The sequence below is a fragment of the Eptesicus fuscus genome, chromosome 4 (assembly GCF_027574615.1).
Source record: "Eptesicus fuscus isolate TK198812 chromosome 4, DD_ASM_mEF_20220401, whole genome shotgun sequence".
NCBI lineage: Eukaryota > Metazoa > Chordata > Mammalia > Chiroptera > Vespertilionidae > Eptesicus > Eptesicus fuscus.
In genome coordinates, this window is record NC_072476.1 from 18,404,780 (window position 1) to 18,429,702 (window position 24,923).

Here is a 24,923-nt window from a genome sequence, read left to right on the forward strand (position 1 = left end):
CTCTCTGATGACAGGCTCCTCTGTCCCTCTTTCAACCAGAGCAGATAACACGGAAAAGCTGTTAGGGCTTTTTCTAGACTGATTTTCTATTCAGCAACTTATTGATGAATGCCAAAAGCCTATATGTAGACTTATGTCAACAAGACGCGATAGTGAGATTTTATAGAGACAAATTATCCACACACAGGAGACAGAAAATCTTTGCAGCGCTGCAATCCCCATACCGCTGAGCTTAGCAAGTTGGGATTTGTTTTTGGAGGCTAGAATTTCAATAGCAGGATGCACCCCGTTTACCTCCTTTCTTCCTCTCTGTGCATCTCTGAATAGCCACGCATACCCTGCAAACTGCCTTACATTTCAGGGGAGAATGAGAGCAGGTGTGATCACTCCCGTCTCACAGCAGTAAGCACAGCCCCATGAGGGAGGATGGGAGAGGTGTCTGAGTAAAACGAACTGGTGGGAAATGAAAAACTGATCCTTTCAAGTCCCTTGAGACATTTCAGGTGAGCCAGGCGTGCTGAAAATGGGGCTGACTGGCCACAGAGTGAAAAGCAGCTGTCAGGCTCAGCCAGGATGGCTCAGTGGTTGAGCGTCGACCCATGAACCAGGAGGTCACAGTTTGATTCCCAGTCAGAGCACATGCCCGGGTTGTGGCCACGCGGGAGGCAACCGATCAATGATTCTCTCTCATCATTGATCTTTCTATCTCTCTCTGCCTCTCCCTTCCTCTCTAAAATCAATAAAAATCTCTCTCTCTTTTTTTTTTAAAGCAGCTGTCAGCTTCCTCTCTGGGTAGGGCTTAGAGATAATTTATTTTCATGTCATAGATGAGGACTCGAAGGCATGGAGTCTTTAAGAGACTCCTCCAAGATCACAGAATCAGGAGGTACCTATAGCCTAGAGCACCCCACTCCACCCCAAGTTTGTCCTCGTCCAGGCTCAGGATCTTCCTCGACATCACACTCTCCCGGAAAGGATGGACTGCAACCAGAGTTGGAACCCTGAGCCACAGGGCCTCATCACCGGCAAGAGCATCTAAATAGAAGGACTGACAACGTGGGGAAACTGCTCCCAAATTAGATCTGGAACCTTTCAGATCTAGGAGAGCTAAGCTATGGTTCTGTTCCTGGCATTTTCAGAAATACCATTTAAATTGAGAGGGAAAAAAATCCTCTGCCTTTGTGCTTGAGTGGATGGGTCTGGATGACAGCGCCTGAATTGCTCCCTTCTGAGGGAAGAGCATGTGCGATCCACCCTCAGGCAGAGAGGATAGCAAGGTCACCTTACCTTTTTGTCACTGAGGCCAGTCACTTGGTCCACAAATTCCTCCTGGATCATGAAAGCAGCCAGATTGGCCGTGTAGCTGGCCAGGAATATGACGGCAAAGAAGGCCCACACGGACACCATGATCTTGCTGGTGGTGCCTTTAGGATTCTGGACAGGCACGGAGTTGTTGAACACCAGGCCCCAAAGGAGCCATATAGCTTTTCCAATCGTAAAAGAAGGCCCATGGGGTGCTGCAAACGACAGAAAGGACATTCTCAGCCTCTTCCCAAAATGTGAGTGCTTAATAACTACGCGATGGCCACTGACGGTTGCTAGAAGATGGAATTATGTCAGTTGTGTCCCTTCATTGCCTCAGAACCACAGCCACCATGTCTCCTTTTTTTCCTTTAAAAATTAGAATTTGTCCTACATTTCTATCTAGCTGGGTTTTTGCCACGTTTCTTAAAAGAAAAGAAAAGAAAAACAAGAAATGATTATGCAAAACGTGGGTTTGAGTGAGAAGTCGTGTTATGACCCGTTTTAAATTTGGATTTGATTTCCATTGGGAGGGCTCGCTCCTCGATAAACGTAAAGAAAGCTTTACAGGAACGTGGGACGGGGAGGGGGGCTGCTTCGGTATTCACCCCATGTGCCAGCGCGTAAGAACCGTGCAACTCAGTGGGACTGGTGTTTGGTATTCTCCTGCGATTGTCCCTAGCACTTGCTCCTATTCACACTCAGATGTAAAGTGTTCACAATATAGGAATTAAACCCCACTGAAACTCTCTCCAAATGGAGACATTAAGGAACAGAACCATAGGGCTTAATTTTTCAAACACTTCACAGATGGAAGACGCTTGGTTACAGGATCATGGAAAACGAACTGCGCTATCAGGGCACTCTTCCTCTCCGTGAACCCTGACACACTCATGTCCCTAAGATTCTCAGAGGCTCCCTGCAGCAGACTTAACTCAAGAGGCAGAACAACATGTGGAAATGTGGGGTGAGGAGGATGCAGACCAGAAAAAGCACATGTTAGGGCTTCCAGGTCTGTTTTGCACAAGAGGGGAAAAAAAAATCAATGTATGCCCTCATTTCATTGTAGAAAAGGTCTTCCTTTAACAGAAGGTTAATTTTTATGCCATTTAAGTAAATGAAGATGTAGAAAAATGATCTACTCAGACTTCAGCTGGAGATGCAGGCAGAGTGGGCAATAAATAAAGTGGCAGAAGTGAATGCAGATTGATGGAAGTGATGAAGTTCTGGGCAGGGAGCCTAGGAGACACAGGCTTTTCCCACACTGGAGGCCAAATGCAGGCTACAGCAATACTTACGATATCCATACACAACGCATAAAAGAAAAGGCAATTAATTGTATTCTTTTCGACCTCAGTCTCTCCTGTTTCTCTTTGCCCAGTTTTATGATCTTCTGGGCTCATTCCCAACAGGCCGAGAACTCAAGAAAAAATAATGAGAGTCAATCCACTTAACTTCACGAACCACTTCATTTTATTAAGAGTGCATGTTGATCAGAAGTGGCAGCGCTTGGGGAATCAGAAACGGGCAGTTGCAAAGGATCTGTCCGAGACTTTTGGGAATTCCTGATTCATGAATACTGTTACTAGGCTATATAATTTTCCCGTGAAGTGCAGTGAAATGGAAGCAAAACCCATTTTGCACAAAGAAACCAGTAGCTGCTATTTCCTGAGTTTCCACATGCAGTTGAGCAGGAAATAGAAAGCCCTGATGTAATGGAAAGGCTAGAGAGTTCGCATGCTAGATTCTTTTCTTTACAATAATCTTCTCGTGAGTGCTTCAGCCAAAGGAGAAATTATTGCACATGATGGCCTCTGAATGATTTTTTTTTATTCTCTGAGATATATCTCAAATTTATCCACTTACCTCCATCTCCATTACCCCATCCAAGTCCAAACCACTGTGGTCTTTTCTCTTGGGGACAGTAACACCTTCCTACCTGGTCCCCTTCTTCCAATGCTGCCACCCCTCCCATTGTCTTGACAGAGTGGCTCCAGGGACCTTCCACACTGGCCATGTTTCATTTCCCCCTCTTCCTTTCCATTATATATTGAAGAAAACCTGAAATGCTTACCACAGTCAACAGCCTATCTTTCTGAATTCATCTTAAACCACTGTCCACCTCTCTCCCTCACATCTTCTCTGTTTCTTAAGCATATCAAGATCTGTCCCATGCCAAGGCCTTTGTATTTGCTGTTCTCTCTGCATGGAATGCCTTTCCCTCAGCTTTTCTCATGACTGAACTCTTCTCATTCTTCAGGTCTCAGCTCCAATATCACCTCTTACAAAAGTTCTTTCTTGCTTGACCATCTTATTTAGGTAGCATCTCCATTCCATCATTTCACTTTGTTTCCCCCCTTATTCTTGAGATTTATTACAATCTGTGATTATTAATTCATGTATTTACATGTTGTCTCCACAACTAAACTCCCAGGTCCCCGAGGGTCAGGAAGTTTCTATCCAATTTACCACGTTATCCCCTGCACCAGTACAGTGGCTGGCACATAGCACCCACTCAACAAACAGTCACCTAATAAGTGCACAAATTCATAAATAGCTGCACTTTTGAAGACCTACTCTAACTGACCATCCACAGAAAATCGTCTCAGGTTCCACTCTATCAGAAAGCTCCTTACTTGCTCGTTGCATCATCCTGTTAGTGAAGACCTGGACGATGCTCCCATTCAAATTCAACACGATTTTTATGGTATTTTTACTATGTTTGGTTGATTGGAGATGGTTTATGTAGTAATCACCACGCTTCAGTGGTGAAAAAGAAGTGGGAGGAGAACAATAAAACAAAGTTCCTAATAGATTCCCAGGACCGGTTGGCTGTTTCCAACATTGGATCTTCCGTGGGGAAAGAATATATGCGAATTAAAGCATCTTGTTTTTGAATAACTGTACCTTGAAGATCTGCTGTCTTCTACAACCTCAAGTCATTTTTCAGGAAGGAGAGTTGGTCCTGGCACCTTTCTAATATACCATCCACTTAGAATTTATTGTGCACTGGGGAAAATTCACTCAAAATGATGTAATGTGTTTATATACATGACATGAATATTGGCTTGCGTGGGAGCCTCTTAATAAGTTATAGCCAATGAATGCCTCCCAATTCAATTTCCTATCTACTGATTGCCACTTTGTCAAATACATTGCACTAAGGTCAGGCACTGTCAAGAGGAAAATATAACTCTTTGGGGGAAAATACCATTTTATAATTACATTTATTATTGAACGAATGTAATTATGATGCAGTACTTTGGATGATATTCTTAAAGTAGATTCTATAAAGCCATTTTCTTACACAGACTAAAGTTGAAACTCACTTCAATTTTAATATTTCTTTTGACACAGATATTTTAAATTAATTGCCAAAAAATATTCGTCAAATCTGCTTACTCAACAAATGAAATACCAGTTTTCACTTAACTATGAACTCCACGTTATAACAAGACAAAATGCTTCATTTTGTTTTATCTTTTTTTTTTTCAGTTGACGTGAATAAGCAATACTTGTATGGGATTAAAAGTAATATCAATGACCATTCGTACAATGGTTTAGCAAGGCAGATAGAGGATCATGTGTTCTAAATCTGAAACGTTAATGGAAAGGAAACAGCATTCATGTTGAATCATGTTTATGAAGGGGTTCTCACCTTTCCCTTTGGCTAAGTTTCTGTTGTATCCAACAGGACTAAAGTATTCAAAGACAAAAACAGCGATGGCGGACACGATGAGCAGCATCACAAACATCATCACCCAGACGGAGGCGCTGAATGGTTCTGCAGAGAAACAGGCCAGAGGGATGGAAACGTGTTCAGTTTGCTCCTCCTCACAGCCAGGGCCAGCAGGAAGCCCAGAGGTCCATTTGCAGGCTCACCAAGAAACTTTCTCTAATGTGCATCTGATCGTTCAAAGGGAGCTAGTCATTTTTTATTCATACATTTGAACCATTCTTTATTCTACAAAATATTTGAGGCACTTTTATAAGACTGCACAGACTAGGATAAAAATAGAGAAGCGCATATGACATTTTACAAATCAGGTCAAGGATAATAAAAACAAAATAGAATGATAATACCAGGGGAGGAAGCTAGAATGCAAATAAAGAGGCCACGGGAACCTATATAACCATAGAATCATCCAGAGAACCAAACCAGGGCTAGACTCCAATAGTTGACCATCAGGCTCCTACCAATTAGCATGGGTTTTATTGTTTTAATTTTTATTTTTACATGCTGGAGGGATGGTGTGCAGGGGATTCTAGAAGTAATGGGAGAGTTACAACCTGTTAGAAAAGGATCATCATGCATGGGGTTGATAGGAATATTGGAAGGCCGTGTCTGCACCCTGCTAACACACTCTCCCTCTCACCTCCTGCTAAGACAGGTGAGATCTCTAATTTCAGAATCTTGTTGAAGTTTATGGGCTTCAATGCAATTGGAAAGTCATTTGAGGGCATTCCCATGATAATTCTATTAAAGGGCAGAGGAAATGAAGTAGTAGATGGATAAATGACTATTGCCCCTAAAAGTAGTTTCCACCAGTTCATTTTTATGTGGAGGTCACAGGAGGGCAGGCCAACACACAAGGTTCTAAATCTTAGGACACTCTAAAAAGGTAAGAGATAGTCTATTAAATAAATGAACATTTTTATCCAATCTGATTGAGGATATGAAAATGAGCTGAATAGAGGCATTTTATCTGTGTATGACATAGATTTGCTAGAAAATCAGCAGACTAAAATATTTAAAATGAATATACAGGGTGGGGAAAAAGTAGGTTTATAGGTGTTCATATGGAAAATAGTACAATACTTAATAAGTAATAATAGAAGAATAAACTCTGTGTTTCACGTACTCACAACTGTAAGCCTACTTTTGGCCCACCCTGGATCCCCACCGGAATGCATCATTAAAAGAAACTGCCTTTGACACCAATGAACTTATAATCCTTTTCATCATAAGCGAACATTTTCTGAGGGTAAAATGTAAGAAGCCCAATAATACCTTTTGGACAGTAGACATTTTATTATTTTTAAATTGTTTTTCTGATGGAGCTAGTCATACTCATAAAAAACTAGGCTGATAGCAGACCACTTTCTTATTAAAGTCTGTGACTACCTAACAGAGCTAGAGGTCATCACAAATTCCCACTTAATGACCTTAATATATAACAAGAAACTAATATATCTGAAGCTTTAACCGTATTGGATACTTCTAAAACTTTGTGATGCCATTTTTTAAATGTTTTTATTGTTTGATTCTGAGAGAGACACAGAGAGAGAGAGAGAGAGAGAGAGAGAGAGAGAGACATCGATCTGTTGCTCCACCCATCCATGCATTCACTGGTTGACTCCCACCCCGACCAGGGGACTGAACCTGGAACCCCAGTGCATCAGGATGATGTTTTAACCAACAGAGCTACCTAGTCAGGGCTATATTTTACTTGAGGGGAATTTTCAAACTTTCCTATAGCAGCTGTACTATTTGCAATGCAGTTTTGAAAGTGTAAATATGTTAAAAAGCAACAGAAAACAATAGAAATCACTTGACTTGTATAACACAAGATGAGCCTGGAGAAATCATTGAGACAACTGAAATTTATCTTAGTTAAATTTAGCTTGAGTAATAAACAATATTAGGTTCCAGAAATAACAGAATTTGGTAATGAGGTGTATCCAAAAAGGGGGAGAAATAAATGAATAATGAAGAGATTAAAATTACTTAATATTAAAAATAGAGATGTTAAATTAATTCTCCAGGTTCGGTATACTAATGGGATAGCGAGTCTTAACAGAGAGGATCATTGTGATGAGCAAATGAACATGTGCATGGGAAACATTTGGTAGTATGTGCTGCACACTGTATACATGTAACAGATTGGATGAAATAGCTGTTTGATTCTACAGTGAAAGCAAGACTTGGTGGTGCGGGGTGCTGTTCAGGGTCCTGAAAATGCATCCTGGTGTTTAAAAGATGCCCACTTATTGCTCTGGTAACTCTCTTTGCTCTGCAGGTTGTAATAATATTATACTAACATGTAAGAATCTGTGAACCTGCAGTGGGCTTCATTTGGCATTTGATTCATCCTAGTCACTGACTGGTCAGAAAATTAGGTGGAAGCTGAGCAAGTAACTGATGCCGGATGATTTCCAACTTGGAAGGGGCAACATCTATCCCTTGACTTGTGAGCATGGTACAGAAATAAAAGTGTTCTGCTGCAGGATTCTGATTTTAGTAAGTTTAAATTAGGTTCCTATTAATGCCCTGAAGGGTTGCTATCGTCAGATAGCACACATGCACACATGCGCGTGCACACACACACACACCACAACAAAGAAAAGCATTAGAACACTGGTGAAGCACTATCTATAATGTCTAAGGAGTGACCCAGAAATATGTTTAGATAACTCTGGATGACATCCTCTACTGGCTTAAAACAGATTCAACATTTATCCATGAGGGAACTTCAATCTATGAGACTCCAGGTCAGCATTTCTTTGGATCAAAGAATCCAACCTGCTTAGAAAGTCTTTAGAATTAAATGAATGGAAATATTGCAAGATATGTCATCTCTGTCCTTGAAGAGCTGCTGGTTACATTTTTACACAAAAGCTTAGAGGCATTACCTGCAAGGGTTTCTGATGTGAGTTAATGGAGCTTGCGGAGGAGAGAGAATAGGAAATAATGAAGAGCCATGCAATCAGATTTTGAATGTTTTGGCTCTTCCAGATGACTGAGCCAGTGAATGGAAAAAATGTAGCTTAGCACGCTTCATTATGGCTTTGAAAACCTGCAGATAATGACCGTAAATAAAGGGGTGCACAGTTGATCGAATAGGGATGTAATTTAGTGACTAGGAAAAATATTAAGCCTACTGGGTAAAAACAGCTTCGAAAATAGTGTCTTCTAGCTACAAATTATTTTGTTTTATTTTATTTTAAAAATACAGTAGGAAGAGTAAGGGGAAAAGGAAGTTGGACTATATTTAGCAAAAATACTTGACTTTTTATGGAAATGTTCTACTAATGCAGGCAAGATAAAAACCTAGGGAAACTGGGTTGAAGCCAGATTCAATATCAGCGGCCCATTTTTATGAAACAAGCCAATTGATATTGTCTCTCTGACTGAACTGGAAAGAAAGTTCTGTCTAGCTCACTAAGGAGATATGTGGACAATTTGTGAAAAGAAAGAGATCTCTTTCCATGAATTCACTTCCTCCAACCCTTTCCTAATCTCCAGGGCCAAAGATCCCCATTAAAGCGTCTGATAGGAAACTGGGGGTTGGAGGAATGACTAAGAGTGACTGATGAGTGAGAGTCTATCCAATAATTATTAAGATTCTGTACATGTTGCATATATGGATCAGTGGTTTGCATATTTCATGGTATAGTGAGGCTCCCTTCTTAAGACATGGGCATTGTTATCCATATCAGACAAAGGCACAAAAGGAGCACAGTGAGGTGTTTATTTGTAAAGGTCTACAATATGCCAACAAAGGCTATGACATTTGAAGCAACGGGTGCAAAATTGTAATCCAGTGAGTGGGATGGATTTCAACAGCTTAAATGGATTATAAAAAAAATGAAAATAGTAAATCCATGTTACTGTGAGTAAGGCAATATCCAAAATCCTGCTCTACAACATTTCACTCAAGAGAATAAAGAATAAAAGTGCTGTTGGGTGCTGACATTACAAGTAAATGAAGACAGTGGAGGAATAAGGCAATGGGCTTGGAGATGGTGTCCACAAATTGGCTCTAATCTGCAGTTTTAATTCTCTCATAGACAAAGGGTGCTATTGTTGTTTTTTGTCTTTTAAAAAAAGTGATAATTTAGTTGAACTTAATCAAACTATTTTTCACCCTCATACAGTTTTCTTCTAGGTGTTAATATTCATCTTAACCTTCCCAAATTTAGGACAAAACCACTAAGAGGGGAATGTCAAGGGCAAGTTCATCTGAATTCCATGGTCTTCAAGATAGCCACTATCAAAAAATATTTATGCTGCCGAAACTGGTTTGGCTCAGTGGATAGAGTGTCGGCCTGCGGACTCAAGGGTCCCAGGTCGATTCCGGTCAAGGGCATGTACCTTGGTTGCGGGCACATCCCCAGTAGGGGGTGTGCAAGAGGCAGCTGATCGATGTTTCTCTCTCATCGATGTTTCTAACTCTCTATCCCTCTCTCTTCCTCTCTGTAAAAAATCAATAAAATATATTTAAAAAAATATTTATGCTAACCAAACACTCAACTCAACCTTTCCTTTTAAAGAAAAAATAAATAATGCTTGGCTATATTCGGTACAGTTTCAATTACTCTAGTCAGGCTACCTACAGCATATATATTTATAGTGCTAAAGAAAACCAGATGATAGAAAATACAAATCTACTTTGCCTTAAAACAATCTTATGTCAAAACATAAATTTATGAAATAGTTAAAAGGAGCGTAAATAGAATTTCCTCCTTCATAAGCCATTCAGCTTAAAGGATAGTCATTTAAAATATGACTATTAATTTTAAATCAGTGTTTACTCTTCAGACTACTCCTATGCTGTTTTCTAGAGTACTGATATAAATCACTGAAAAGAATGCAGTCACCATTATTTTCACTCTTATATCCAGTAAAGAAGTGCCTCTCATTCTAGTGAGGGATGGAGGATGGGGGTGTGGATGCTCAATAATGGTCTATGGGATGATTTAAGTTAACTGGGACAGACAGGTTTATACTTTAAATGTCTTCAAGACTTTAAGACATATGTTTACTGGTCTACATTCTACACAATCAAGACCAGTATCTAAATATGTGATTGTGTTTTCAGCAGATTTTTCCAAGTTCAAGATAAATGAAAGATGTTAACTGAGGAAGAAAGTGAATTGGGATCATTCAAATGTGACATGTTTTGGAATATGCTGATGTGGTTAAAATGGAACTGAACCAGTTCCTACCTGGTTCCATCCTTGGAGCAAACAAGACAAAATACCCAAAGTTCACTGTAGGAAAACAATAGAGACTATGAAGGTCAGATACCTAGAAAAGCAGAAGGTGACACGGTGCCGTTGCTTCTTGAAACCATGACACTGATTCCCGTCTCCACAAAGGGCACAGAGAAGTCCACCACTTCCGAACGTTCCTCATTGATGGTGAGTGAGCCGACTGCCATAACCGCCCGCTGATTGACCACCTGGGTACGAGGCGAAAAAGCACAGCACCTTTATTTATCCCCCCCTCCAACCCCGAGGACCTCAGGCTCTAAGTCTGAAGGGGAGCACGCGGGATGAGAAGAGAACTTACTTCCCCAATCATCCCATTCCACACGTTGTTCACTTTTTTGCCATGCTTCCCATTCGTCACCAGGTAGAGGTCATAGGTAAACTTCACCGTTCTGGAAAGCTTCTTTAGGATGTCAATGCAGAACCCCTTGCAGCATTTTTTCACATTCACTCCCTCATTGGTGGAATTACTGTAGAGGAAAATCCCAAGACCATAGACTGTTAGTACTGGAAAATTTGTTCATAATCATTAGCTACGCTCTTCCGCTACTTTTCACATGGGAAATTGCGGCTCAAAGTGAGGAAGTGGCTTTTCCAAGGACATGCAGTGAGTTTATAACAGCAAAAGTGGAAAGTGCTCTTAATTATGAGATAATCATGACAACGGCTAACAGTTATTGAGTAATTACTATTGGCTATGCACTGTGCTAAATGCTTTGTACTAATTATTGGATTAATCTCCATGACATTTCTCTTAATTAGGTAGTATTTGTATCCCTATTACACAGTGAGAGTGACTGCCTCTTACTTTTAAAAGTTTATAGCACGTATACCCTTTTCAGACCAGATCTGATCTAAGCTGATTTATAAAAAAAATAAATAATGCTTGGCTATATTCGATACAGTTTCAATTACTCTAGTCAGGCTACCTACAGCATATACCGTATATTTATAGTGCTAAAGAAAACCAGATGATAGAAAATACAAATCTACTTTGCCTTAAAACAATCTTATGTCAAAACATAAATTTATGAAATAGTTAAAAGGAGCGTAAATAGAATTTCCTCCTTCATAAGCCATTCAGCTTAAAGGATAGTCATTTAAAATAAAAACTTCCTGGAAAATGGAAGAGGATGGGAAATTGGCAGGGGAAGGAGAGTTTTGTGGTACCCTATCATTGCAGATAGAGGTGTGCAACCAGAGGGACAAAGTAAGGGAGACTGGCTTAGGAAATGCCTTTCCTTATTGAGAAAAAATCCGCCTCAGCCAAGAAGCAGGAGACGAGGTTTATCCCCTGCCTGAGTCCATAGATTCATGTCTCATGATTGAGTCATCTGTCTAACCAGGGCTCGTTCATTTTTAGTTTGTTTGTTTGTATGTTTGTTTTCTTTTTTTAAATTTCTTTATTGATTAATGTATTACATATGTGTCCTCATCCCCCCATTATCCCCCAAACCCCGCCCCCACTATGCCCTCACTCCCCTGTTGTCTGTGTCCATTTGTTAGGCTTATATGCATGCATACAAGTCCTTTGGTTGATCTCTCCCCCCTTACCCCCTCCCTCCCCTACCTTCGTTCATTCTTAACATTTTCCCTCCCTACCTACATGGCAAGAAGGGTAAAAGGTGACACTATTAAATAGCAATGCCCTTAATCAGAAAAAACTCTGTTAAAATACAGAGTTTTTCAAAACTGTCTTAAAAGGTATCATAATCTACCAGGGTTATAGTCATTGCTCTGTGCCAGCCAGCCACCTTGCTTTATTTGCCTGACAAAATCATACTCAAAGGACACCCACAAAAATCAGAAATGCCTTTAAAAAAGAAGGAAGCAGGGGCCTTGACAATTGTTAGCCAAAAGCACGTAGAGACAACTCGTGTAGGAAGACTGAGACCTCTCTGAGAGGCACACTGATTCCACCTTGCACTTGGCGATTGTATTAGCTCGACTCTCTGCCTTTGAGTCACGCATGCCATGGGATATGTGCTCTGCTTGAATATCCCATTGTTGGCACATCTACACTCAAACTATTACCTGAGCACAGAAATGATGTTTACAGAAATTCAACCTCATAATAAGAAAATACCTACATTTCTGCATCATATGAAAAAGTAGGCTATATAGTGCTACATACAGAATGATCACAGCTACATAAAAACAGATGAGCTTAGGAAATATCTGAATGGAAAAACAATAAAATATGAATCATAGCTATTTCTGAATGGTGAAAATGTTTTTTTTCATATTTAGCCCCCCTTACATTATCTATAGTGAGTACATACTACATACATAAATAGATATAAACACACATCAAGCACCATTAGTGTAGATCTGCACCTACACTCATGAGTATAAACAGATTTGATCAAATAACTTTGAGATGTGAAATTGGGTTGCAAAATGAAATCTTTATTTCAATGGTTTGCTTATCTCAGAATCACAAATCACCTATTCTGAATGGCTGTTTCACCACTGCCTCCTTCCTATCCTGTCCCCAGTCTCTGCTCAACCAACTTGCTTCTCTCAGCCAGGACCACCGTGGAGATCTTATTTCTAGCCTAGAGGCTGGATAACCTGCTCTGACCCTGCCACCCTCAGCTTAGGGGTCATGGGAGGTTACATCTGTGTATATTTACATATAATGACTGGTGGGCTCAACTCCACAGTGTAACAGAAAGTAGGTACTTTGCCTAACCCCACAATTTCCCAGAGCAGAAGGGGGCCAGGCTGGAATTACAACTGCTATAAGTATATTAAGTTAAGGGCATGTCCAAATAGGATTGACTTCTTGGTATCTGTGACTCTGAAAAATGTGTCAAAATCAAATTATCTTTCTTCCCGGCCACTACAGGCCATGCATCAATGCTTCTTGTCCACCTCTTCCCATTTGTGTCTCCCTCACTCTCTGCTGCTTTGCTTCTTTTATCTTCCTTCCCCTGGTCAAGATTCCTGGAAGAGTTTGGACAAGAATTACAGATGTCCCAGGTTTAAGATTCAGGGTCACAGGCATAGAGTGACTTATATAATTCTTCGGCCTTCCTGGGCACTTTAACCAGTTTATGAGTTAATTATACCCCCACATCTCCTAATACTAAGTTGTTTCTAGATATGAAATCATTGATGCATTTTCACCCAACAAGCACCACTGAGTACCTACTCTGTGCATGACATAGAACTAGGCCCTGGGGACACAGGACGAAGAAGACATGCAGCAAATGCAATAGTTGAATTTATCATGGGGTTATGGAAACACAACCAGCTTGTAATGGAGAATTTGTAGTTGATTCCTATAACAGCCCTTGTGTGTGTGTGTGTGTGTGTGTGTGTGTGTGTGTGTGTATGACTTAACTACATCAACATCTGAGAAATGGTGCCTATGCACTCTCTCTCAGCTCTCTTCCATCACCCCAAAATAAAGGGTGATTCATAAAAACAAATATAGGGAAAAGGATCCAGGAAGTCCAATTCTTTGGCTCTACAGTTTCCCAGTGTGGCCCCTGGATGTGAGCATGGCCACGCCAGTCAGACAGAGCTGCTTTCAGATGCCAGGCCTGCTACTAACAACCACGAACACTCAGACGAGTCTCCTCACTCACAGCCTCAGTTTGCTCTTTTGTAAATTGAGAAGACTGATACTTGCTTTGCAGGATAGTTGAGGAGATAAAATAAAGTACCTACGCACCTCTCACATAAGCACTTAAAAGTATATCTCCTCTCTTCTCACCAATGATTTAACAGTTTGGGGGATTAATTGATAGTATGGCCACATTTCTTTCTATGCAGCAAGGCCAGATCATTTTTCCTTAACATTCAACTAGCTGGCTAGAAGAATACTCTGATTTCTCAGCTCATTTCCTATTACCTGTGTTTTTAAAGACTTATGGGTGCCCTCAAGACCCTACCATTTACTAGAAGTAAGAGACAAAGGGTTTTCTCTGGGAGAACAGCATCTAGAAAACAAATACAACCATGTTATCTAATAAGGATCCTTTTTAGAATCAATTGGCCTGCCTCATGTTACCTTTAAGAAATGCAATTGATCCAATCGGAGTTCATGTTGGGATTAGTGGAACGTAGTAATTTTCTATTGCTCTCAGGTAAAACAAAGACTAATGCTAGATGCACAGTAAACTTTTTATGTCCCCAAGTGAGAAAAAGAAAGCTGCAAGTCATCACCTCCCACGGGAACTAAACATGTGAATCTGAACCAGTTAATCTGTTTATATTCTTCAGTGGAAAAGTCAATTCTTTCAGAGAGAGTAATTTATTTGGGGGTTCATTTTCTCCAGACAAATGTGACTCAGGACTTGGTGATCTATTGCTTTTGGCTCCAGGGCTTCTGCTTTTAAGACTTTAAACCCTATTATTGATTGTGAAGCGCAAGAGGCCCTACTTACTGGCCACAGTAAAATAGAAAAGGCATTGTTATCCTAAGGGAGGTTTCTCACAGAGGTTATACTCTTTGCTCTGTGCCAGCCACTTAGTTTTCTTCATCTGACCAAGTTCTGCTCAAAGAACACCCATTCAAATCAAAACATTGACAACTGTCCCGTTGTTTCCCCAGCTCATCACCCTACAGCACTGCACTAGGCTTCATTCTGTTTCCCAAACTCGATAATCTCTTTCCTGCCTCAGGGCCTTTGCACCTGCTGTTCCCTCTTCCTGGAAGGCACTTCCCCCAGTTCTTCTCACATTTGGCTCCTTTTCATCCTTTATATATGACCTTAATTCTTAGCTGTGTGAGCTAAAGGAGCCCCACACCCATCAAGCTACCATCCTCTCACACCACCTTCTTTACATCGTTCCCAAAGTTTATCATAACGTGGAACTGCCCTGGTCCTTCATTGGTTGAGTTGATTTTTACCTGTGCATGCTTCATGACTGCCAGACTTTTGTCTTTTCTGTCCATTGATGCATCCTCTGTGCCCAGAACTTTGCCTCACTCATAAACTGTGCTTAATGTGTATTTATTTATCGATCAATTCATTCAAAATTTCAATGCCAAAGAGGCTGACAACTCCAAAAAGGCTGATCATTATCTTTGGAATAATTTCAGAATTTAAATTCCAAAGTGGCTGAGTATTGATAACAAAGTGTTCTCCAAACTGAAGTGTGCCTTCAAAATATATTTAGCAATCATATTTTTAAAAAATTATCTCTATCCCAAGAGCTGAGCTCTGGGGATTCGCATCTTGTATAATGAGGGAAAAAATATCCTTTACCCATGTTTTCAAGCATCATCAATATCAGTACGTCATGTTCTGTGCTTGCCACGGGGGGTACCAAATTAATAATTCACATTCCAAATTTGGGCAACTAATAATCCAAGAGGAAATATAGACAAACTATATTCCAGAAAAAAATGGTAACAAAGAAAGAGATAGAGTGGTAGGGACTGGATGTTTGTGTTCCTTCAAAGTCATATGTTGAAACCTAATCCCCAATGTGATGATATTTGGAGGGGGGACCTTGAGGGTAATTTGGTCATGAGGGTGAGGCCCTCATGAATGGAATTAGTGCCCTTATAAGAAAAGCCAGGAGAACGTGTTTCCTCTCCTCTGCAATGTGAAGAAAGAACGATAAGCAGAGGACCCTCATCAGACAATGAATCTGCCAGCACCTTGATCTTGGATTTCCAGCCTCCAGAATTGTGAGAAATAAATGTCTGTTTTTTAAGCCACGCAGATTATGCTAACTTGTTATAGCAGCCTGAACTGACTAAGACATGGACACATATCCAGAGTACTGCGGAAGTATGGAGAACTAACCCAACTTGGGGAGGGAGGAGTTAAGACTTACAGGACAAGCAAGAACTAGTGAAAGGAGGCGATCAGAAAACGCTCTGAACAAAAAACTAGATTTCCATCCAATGGTAGGCCTTTTCTTTTAGTGAATCGACCACAAGGGTGGTATTTTTGTTTATGTTTGCAATAGCAAAGACTATAATCAGGGCCTTGGACTTGGCCATGAAGTCTTGTGCTTCTCCAAAGGTTTATATGTTAGGGAGAAGCCTTCACCAGAGGCTCTGATACAAAAGTCCATTCCTTTTTCAATTGTAATGAAAGAGGAAGTGGCGTAGGTGCCATGCTTGCTTGCTGCTGCTGAGCTGGGATACTGCCGGAGGTCACGTCCCCTTGATCACACCAGAAAGTCATTTGTAAGGTGTGTGTTGATCCCCAAATGGAGAGAACTTTTAAAAGGTTTTGAAAAGTCTGCATCTAGGAAATATAAAAGAGATGGGAGGAAGTGAAAGGTGTGGGGTTGGGGGAGGGGGGCAGCCAGAAAAATACAAAGAAATTAATTGTTTAAGGAAAGATTGAAAGAGAGGGTTGATTCCGCATAATGGCTAGAACATGGACCAGCCTTTGAGTCCTGCCTCTTCCATTTACCAGCAGAATGGCTTTAAATGCATTTCTTAATTTTTTCCATAACTCCATTGTTATCATGTCTAAAAATGACAAAATTGCTTACCTTGCATTGCGGTTGCTGAAATTAAATAAGGCAAACCACTTGGAGTAGTTCCAGTTTAAGTATTTAAAAAAGCTAGCATCCTATATAATAAAGATGTAATATGCAAATGGTCATTATGCCGTGAAGCATAACGACCGACCAAGTAACGATTGGAACACAGATCAGCAAGAGGGTGGGGCAGTGAGCTGCAAGCGGGCAGCGGAGAGCTACAGGAAGGAGCAGGGCAGCAAGCTATGAGGGAGGGGGGCTGGGGGGGAAGCTACAGGAGGGCGGGGCAGCGGGCGGAGAGCTACTGGAAGGTGGCAGCGAGCTAATGGCACACAGATTCGTGCGCAGGGCTACTAGTTACATTATACTTATTATAACAGGGCATATTTTACATTACTCTGTATTCTTTTATAGATTTTGTTATTATCAAGGACAAATGCCAATTAAAGGATTGGGAAAAATTCAACGTGACAGGGTCCCCGACTCACTTGATTTTGACGAACTTCCGACAGGGTACAGTGTTCCTCACACACGACTCGGTCAGCGGGTCTATGTCTTCCACGATGACAAAGGGGGCCTCCTCAAGGGTGACAATGCTCAGGTGGTTGTCGTCCGGCTCACAGTCCGAAAAGGACTTGTACCTCGGCCACACGGCGTGCCTCAGGCTCAGGGTCTGGTTCTCCCACTTGCCCACCTGCATCATAAAGACAAAGACAGGCCTGTGCTTTCTAGCACAACTGATTTCTAGACAGGGGCGTTTTTCCCCGTAAGAGGAACAGGAGAAAAATCCATCCATCTTAAGGGTTTTCCTGCTACTTGCCTCAATGTATGCAACTGCTTTACATGCTGAGAAAAACGGGGACAGCGGGAGAGCAGAATATTGGGCACAGACTCGCCCCAGACTAATGACATCACGGGGGTTTTGCCTAAGCACTAACACTTTTAGAGCTCCCCAGGTGACTCCCAAGTCCTGCCAGAGTTCAGGATCACCGATGTCATGAAAATAGCACGAATTTTTAGAAGCAGAGAGACCTGGGCTTGAATCCACAACTCTGCCACTTATTATCGGTACAACAACCCCAGGCAAGCTCTTAATCACTATGAGTATCTGTTTCTCATCTGAAACTATTCCACCTACTTTAAAGGTGCCTATAGTTGGCATAATTCCAACTGCTTTATAAAGATGTTGTGAGAATTTTTCATTGATTTGAGAGAAACATCAATTTGTTCCACTTAGTTATGCATTCATTGGTTGATTCTTGTATGTGCCCTGACCCGGAATCGAACCCACAACTTTGGCGTATCGGGACGATGCTCTAACCAATTGAGCTACCCGATCAGGACAGGATGTGTGGGAATTAAACAAGGCAATTTATGAAAAACATATAGCACAGTGCCCGGCACAGAGTAAGGACCACATACTTTTCTTTTTAAGTATAGAAGAGAGACAACAAAAAGGAGGAAGATTTTTTAAAAAATACAATATATTTAAAAAAAAAAAAAGAGGAAAAGGGGAGAGGAAGATGAAGTAGAGGGAAGATTAGGGGGAGAGACAACACCAGGGGGACAGAGCAGGTGAGGAAACAGAAGCCAAGCTCAGACATGGTTCTATTTAAGTTGCAGATTGAGGTGAACTTTTATTAATCCAGCACAGAGTGGAGACTTCTGCTTAGTACACATCAAGACCTGTCAAAATAGAATCGATGTGTTCCCTCAGAGCAGCAGCCGGCATCTTAGTGAAATCAAATTAAAGGCTGTATGTTTTGAACCTTAATTTTATTTGACAGCTTGTTGGCACTATTCGCATGCACATAGGAGAAAGCTGCCCCCAGCATCGCACTTTCTCTTTCTTCGCCCTCCTCCCACATGCAATTGCTTGACACCACAGGTCAGCCTTTTAATTGTAATATCAACCTCAAGAAAAAGACCTCGTCTGAAATGCTAAGTGCCAAGTCCAGGCTCGCCTGTGTTGACATGACCCACCGGACCCTCCCCCTGGAATGTAAGTGTCACCAGAAATGAATCGCAGGTCCTTCAAGAGAATTCAGACTCTCTGGACACCAGGAGAGGTGAAGAGGTGGGGGGTTGGCGGGGGGGAGATAAGGCAGCCAATGTTCTCTAAGATGACCTCATCATTTGGACTGGAAAATCTTTGCTTCTTGTAGAGAAATAGCCCATGTGGTTAATTAAAAAATTGTCCAGCTTCACGGATACCTTTCTTTTTAAGATAGGAAGGGGAGCAGAGTAGTTTGGGCAAACAAACATGTTCATCTACCCATGCTGTGATATGTAACACTAGCTGGAGAGAATGTTGAACCCATCAAATTCTTCATTCATTCAACACGGATTTATTGAACACCAACTCTGAGCTGGCACCAGCCTGGGAACACTGATGGAGGAAAACAGAACACTTCCTTCCTCCTTGGAACTATCAGTTGACTGCAGGTCAAAGGTCAAACCTTTAATAATAAATAGATTAAAGACATATCCAAGCTTTTCCTTTTGGAGAATGTTATACCAACTCCCCTTGTTTTTTCTTCCACAGGCTGGGTAGTTCAGTGGGTAAGCGAATGGCTTTTGGAGTCAAACAGAGCTAAATATTAATCCTGGCTTCACTCATTAGCTGAGTAGCCTTAGGAAAGTCATTCATCCTCTCTGAGATTCACTTTCTCTATCTGTAAAATTCAGATAATCACAGGATACACCTTTCAGGACTGTAGTGAGATTTAAATGAGCCAAAAATATGCAAGAAACATTGAGCGTAGAACTTAGCACGTACTATACACGGTAGCTGCTATTATTTTATTATTGTAGTAGGCATTTAAGATGTAGCTCAAATATCACATAATCTTTAAAGGAATTCCTGTCTTCCCTAGTAATATGGAACTTTGCACCTATCTCCACCATAGCATTTGATATTATAATTGTAACAATATCACTTTGGGGCCAGGAAATGTGGCAATATCACCCCAAGTCCTACATGATGAGGATTATTATTCCAACTTCACAATTCAGACAACGAAAGCACAGCTAATAAGTGGTGGAACCAGAGCTATAGTCTGGGGAATGTCTGAATCTAAAGATGCTTTCCTACCAGTGCGTCTATTAACTGATCTGCATTCATCATATTATAGCTCCAATACCCTTTCTTCCTTCAGTGACAAGCACTAAGCTCCCAAAAATACATAAATAGAGGCGAAGACTGTTTAGCTAGCAGATCTATGGTGATGTCATCGACCACATCACATACCCTACACTGTGGGAGGCAGGCAAAAGTTCCATCCAGCTCAAGGCTGACTCATGGAGAGAGAGGTTGCAAAGGTTTATGAGTTCCCGGAGTGCAATAACTTCCTAAATCTTCTCTCTCTCCCTTCCCAACATGTCTAAGTAAGCACCCATGAGTCGGCCAAGGAGGGTGGAAGTGAGCGGTGGGTGGAAAAACTTGATCAGAAGCTGAAGTTGCTGTGTAAACAATGCCCTAGATCCTGAGAGCTCTTGTCTACTTCTCTGAGTCTGACAGGCTCCCATTCCAGACACCAAATATCCCAACTCCAAGATTTTATATACCAGACAGAGAACAGACATCCTTCTCTTTCCCCTCTGATATCCTATTTCAAAGGACTATAAATGAGTCCAGTTTTTATAAACATAAGTATTTATTGAATGGCTACTGGGTACCAAGAACTGTGCTAGACACTAAGGATACTATAGAGAAAACAACAAATTACTTGCATGGAATTCTTTCGCTAATTGGAAGACACACAATAATTACACAAAAGTATATATCATGCAAACCAGGAGGAAGGAAAAAAAGTGAGTGGGTATATGAGAGAAGAAAGGGGGAAATAAATCACAGAAGGCTTCCCAGAAGAGGTGACACAAACTGAGATTGCAAATCTAAGGTGAGTGGGTGGGAAGAGGGAGTGGAGGAAGGAAGAGTACTCCAAGAAGGCATGGGCCAGATGATGCAAAGCCTTGTAGGTCCTGTCAAGGAGTTGAGATTTACCCTAAGAGTTAATTTAGTCTGTTTAGCCAAAATGGAAAATGATATATGGAAGTCATCATGAACATATTTCTGTATATTACCTGTCCAAAAGTGAAGGTTCTTTGCTTCCTCAATCCATTTTCTTCCTTTTTTATTATGAAAAAAAATTAACTCATACAAAAGAGAGTAGTAAAATAAATCTCCATATTCCCATCATTTCGCTTCATTAGTTACTAACTCATGCCAGTCTTGTTTCATTTAGACTCTGCCACTTTTTCCATGCTATATTGAAGAAAGTCCCAACTATCATGTCATTTCATTCACAAATTCTTACTTTGATTTAAATATCTAACCTCCATTTGCTTAATAATAGTATACCTCAACAATCTATATATTTATGTATTTGCTTCACTCATTAGATTATGATTCCCCAGTCTAGCAGAGATTTTTAAAAAAAAAAAACATGGTGATTGATTTCTATGTCCCCAGCTTTTAACTCAGGCTCTAGTACAAGGAGGGATTTAATGGATAGTTGTTGATGGAATGAATGAACACACAGCTTGAATTTTTAAAAAATGTCCATGAGTCAGAAAATACTAGTAGATTGATCAGTGTATCTTTATATGCCTCAGCTATGGAATCTTGTACCCTAAGGATTGACCTAAGCTGAGCCCATGGGAATTTTCCCTGGGACTTTTGCTGGGACTAGTAAAACAGAGTGGGCATGACAAAAGAACCCATCAGAGATTAAACATGGAGCTAAAAAACAGAGCAGAGAGCAATAAAGTCTTGATGGCATTGCCTGAGCTCTTATAACAATAAAAGTTGACAATCACTAAGCCCTTTGTACCATTCTTAGCACTAGTTTAATTCTTATAAACAATTTATACCCAAGAAAAAAGACGAGGGAAGACGATTTTTATCTCTATCATGAATTTTTTGTACTTAAAAACATTCCCAAACTCACCCAGATAGACTGTGTGAGAGAAGAAAAAAAATCTTTACCTTCAAAATAAACTGCATTTTGGTGATAAACCTTTGAGTGTTTTCAGCAAGTACACTGAAGTTTTGAGGACAAAGAAAAATAATTGACCTCTGATGGAGAAAAGTTATTTTGTTAAAAGAAATACGAAAAGGGGAAATTAACTTTGTAATGATTTTTTATTCATTCTTATTAATAAAATTTAAATTCGCTTTTAGAAAGTGAATTGCTCTTAATGTCCTAGAAAGCGTTTTGTGAAAGGGTAGTGATTACTTCTTGAAAGGTTCAGCCAATACTTTCCCAGAACAGAGTTGATTTCATCTCCAGGAATAGTCTCTTAAGTTAATATTTACCCCTTCATGCCTGGGTAAATTCAGAGACATGTCACAGAGGCTGCAAGAAATTAGGTTAATAGATGTGTGTGGCTCTCCTTTCAGAGATATGAGTGTTGGATCTTATTTGATCTATTCATGAAATGCTTACAAGAGACAATTAAAATCTCTTTATTACTGGCCTCCTCATTTCCCAAACCATCTCCTAAAAACATATATCTAAACACCCCTACTCAACTTCTTCCATGATGCATTCTGCCTACAGAATCCAATCCAGACTCCCCTTTACATTAAAGCAGTGGTTCTCAACCTTTTTAATGCCGCGACCCTTTAACACAGTTCCTCATGTTGTGGTGACTCCCAACCATAAAATTATTTCGTTGCTACTTCATAACTGTAATTTTGCTACTGTCGTGACCCCACAGGTTGAGAACCGCTAGCAGGGTCACCTAAGACCATCGGAAAACACAGATATTTACATTACGATTCATAACAGTAGCAAAATTACAGTTATGAAGTAGCAACGAAAATAATTTTATGGTTGGGGGTCACCACAACATGAGGAACTGTATTAAAGGGTCGCGGCATTAAAAAGGTTGAGAACCACTGCATTAAAGGATCCTGTGATATAGGTCCAACTAACCTTGTTACACTCTCATTGATGTATCACATTCTCGTTCTTATACACCCTATACATAATCTCACACTAAAACATGTGCACCTTCAAAACACACATACTCACTATGTATACCTACACATACTCACTACGTATACATATAAATGTCCATGTGTGTATATGTGTGTATATATGTCACATACCTATACATTATATATAAACCTATAAATACACACCTACATGCATACACTCATACCTACCCAAACACAATACACACATATATATACTCACACACACGCACAACTACACAAACACACATACCTAGCCCATACCTAAACACACTTCTACACACACACACACACACGCACACGCACACACACACATACACACACTACTAAGCCACAGTGATGTACCTAGTTTTCACTTCTCACCACACATACCTTGAATAACATCCACTTCCCTACTTTGCCTGGACTATTTCTTCTACCTGAAATTCCTCACCTTATTATCTCCACAGTTTGAAATCCTACCCATTCTTTCCAGGTCCAGCTCAAACACCACTTCTCCCATGGAGCCTAATTCTCCAGCTGGATTTCATTTTGCATTTTCTGTGCCTCCAGAACATTTTCTTTTTGAATTCTCCCACTTGTCCATTCATGCCCTCCACACACATGCATCTGGTGCTGTACCCTGTGCCAGGCACTGCAGGAGGCTCTGGGGCTACAACTGTGAACAGCCCAGGCCCGGTCCCCACCCTCAGTTTCCAGTCTGGTTGGAGAGAAGTCAAAGCTCAGTGGCAATAAAGCAAGATGACTGCCTGCTGGGGTAAGCGCAGGACGCTACTAAAGCAGACAGCCACCTGCTCTGGAAGGAACCAAAAGATGCTTCCTGTAGGAAGTGGCTTCCAACTATGAGCCAGACCAGCAGAGCTGTGGTGTGGCTAGTTAAAGGTTTTATCATTATCCTCGGGGCAACGGAGGGGTATGGAGGGGTGGGGGTAGGGTGGTTGAAGATTTTTAACCAGGGGAGGGCTAAATCATTCTGATGTATTAGAAAACTTCTTACCAATGTAGTGGCCAAAAAAATTGTGAATTCAGAAAGATGGGTTAGGAGGCAGTTGCATTAATCTGGATGAGGCTCACATAGGACCGTATCGGTGAGGCCGGCATAACTCATGAGATCTCAAAGTGGTAGAATCAATAGAACTTGGAGACCAATTGTATAACTGTATGTAAGTGGGGAACGATGACCCAGGCTGCACTGAATTACAGTTCTGTTGAGTATCCGGCCTGGCCAGGCTTCCACAACCACGTGACTCCCATCGGCTATGCTATAGCATTCACCCACAAGCCAGTTCAATAAATATTTGCTAAACTGAACTCGATTCAGACTGTAGCATACCATCCATTTTTACTTGGAATTCAAAGTTAAAAGAGGAAAATGACCTGTTTACTCAGCTCCTCTCCTTGGAGACAAGACAACAGGGATTACAAAATTAAATATCAGAAAGGAAATTGATTAAAACTGACGACAGAAGCAGAGTTCACACTGCCTGGGGTCTAGCTTGCCTGTCCCCGGTTAGCTCGTTGGGTGATTTCATAACCAAGGTGGAAAGAGGCCTTAAAACAAACACTCCGTGTGTGCAAAACATCGGAAAACATTTCCCTTTGGATAATAAGCAATGATTTACTCCCAAGCTGGAGAAAATGAGTAATTAACTCCTCAGGAAGATAAATTTAAGGAGAAAAACAAGGCAAACAGGAGGCCAATTTCTCTCCACCTGAAATATAAAGTCTTCCAAAGGACATGAGATAAATGGCCGTGAAGGAAATTTAAAATGATTTAATGTCCATACTTAGCATAACTAACATCATTGATTAGCATCACTTCCATGCCTCTGCATGCAAATCTAATACTGTAAGCAAGCTCATAGCAGGGTTACACACAAGTAAGTTTGTGTTGGGTTGCTGCTTGAAACCTGACACAGATTTCAATTTGATTGATCAGGAAACTAGAGCACAGATGTGTGAGCCATGGCCCGATATGAAGTTGAAATGTACTCTATCTGGAGAACCTTGCAATTGAGTCCAATGATATTTTTTTAAAACCAAACCCCAAGTGAAATTTCATCCAAAGCAGCTAGAGTCTGCTGGAACAAAATGTCTCATTGGAACCAAACTTTCCCCTTCGTGGTATATTCAGTTTCTGCTACAAAGAAACTGTTGCCCGGGCCGGGTGGCTCAGGTGGTTGGG

General features: G+C 40.8%; 1 protein-coding gene across 2 annotated transcripts in view; it reads right to left on the reverse strand.

Annotated features, from left to right (window-relative positions):
• Positions 1-24,923, reverse strand: part of GRIN2A (glutamate ionotropic receptor NMDA type subunit 2A) — a 366,833-nt gene that overhangs the window by 60,706 nt on the left and 281,204 nt on the right. For both annotated transcript variants that reach the window (XM_054714240.1, XM_054714241.1), the window contains exons 4-8: positions 17,244-17,449; positions 10,598-10,766; positions 10,334-10,487; positions 4,961-5,086; positions 1,288-1,517 (exon numbers count right to left, since the gene is read on the reverse strand). In XM_054714240.1, the coding sequence (XP_054570215.1) occupies positions 1,288-1,517; positions 4,961-5,086; positions 10,334-10,487; positions 10,598-10,766; positions 17,244-17,449 (885 nt within the window). The remainder of the gene's footprint in view (positions 1-1,287; positions 1,518-4,960; positions 5,087-10,333; positions 10,488-10,597; positions 10,767-17,243; positions 17,450-24,923) is intronic.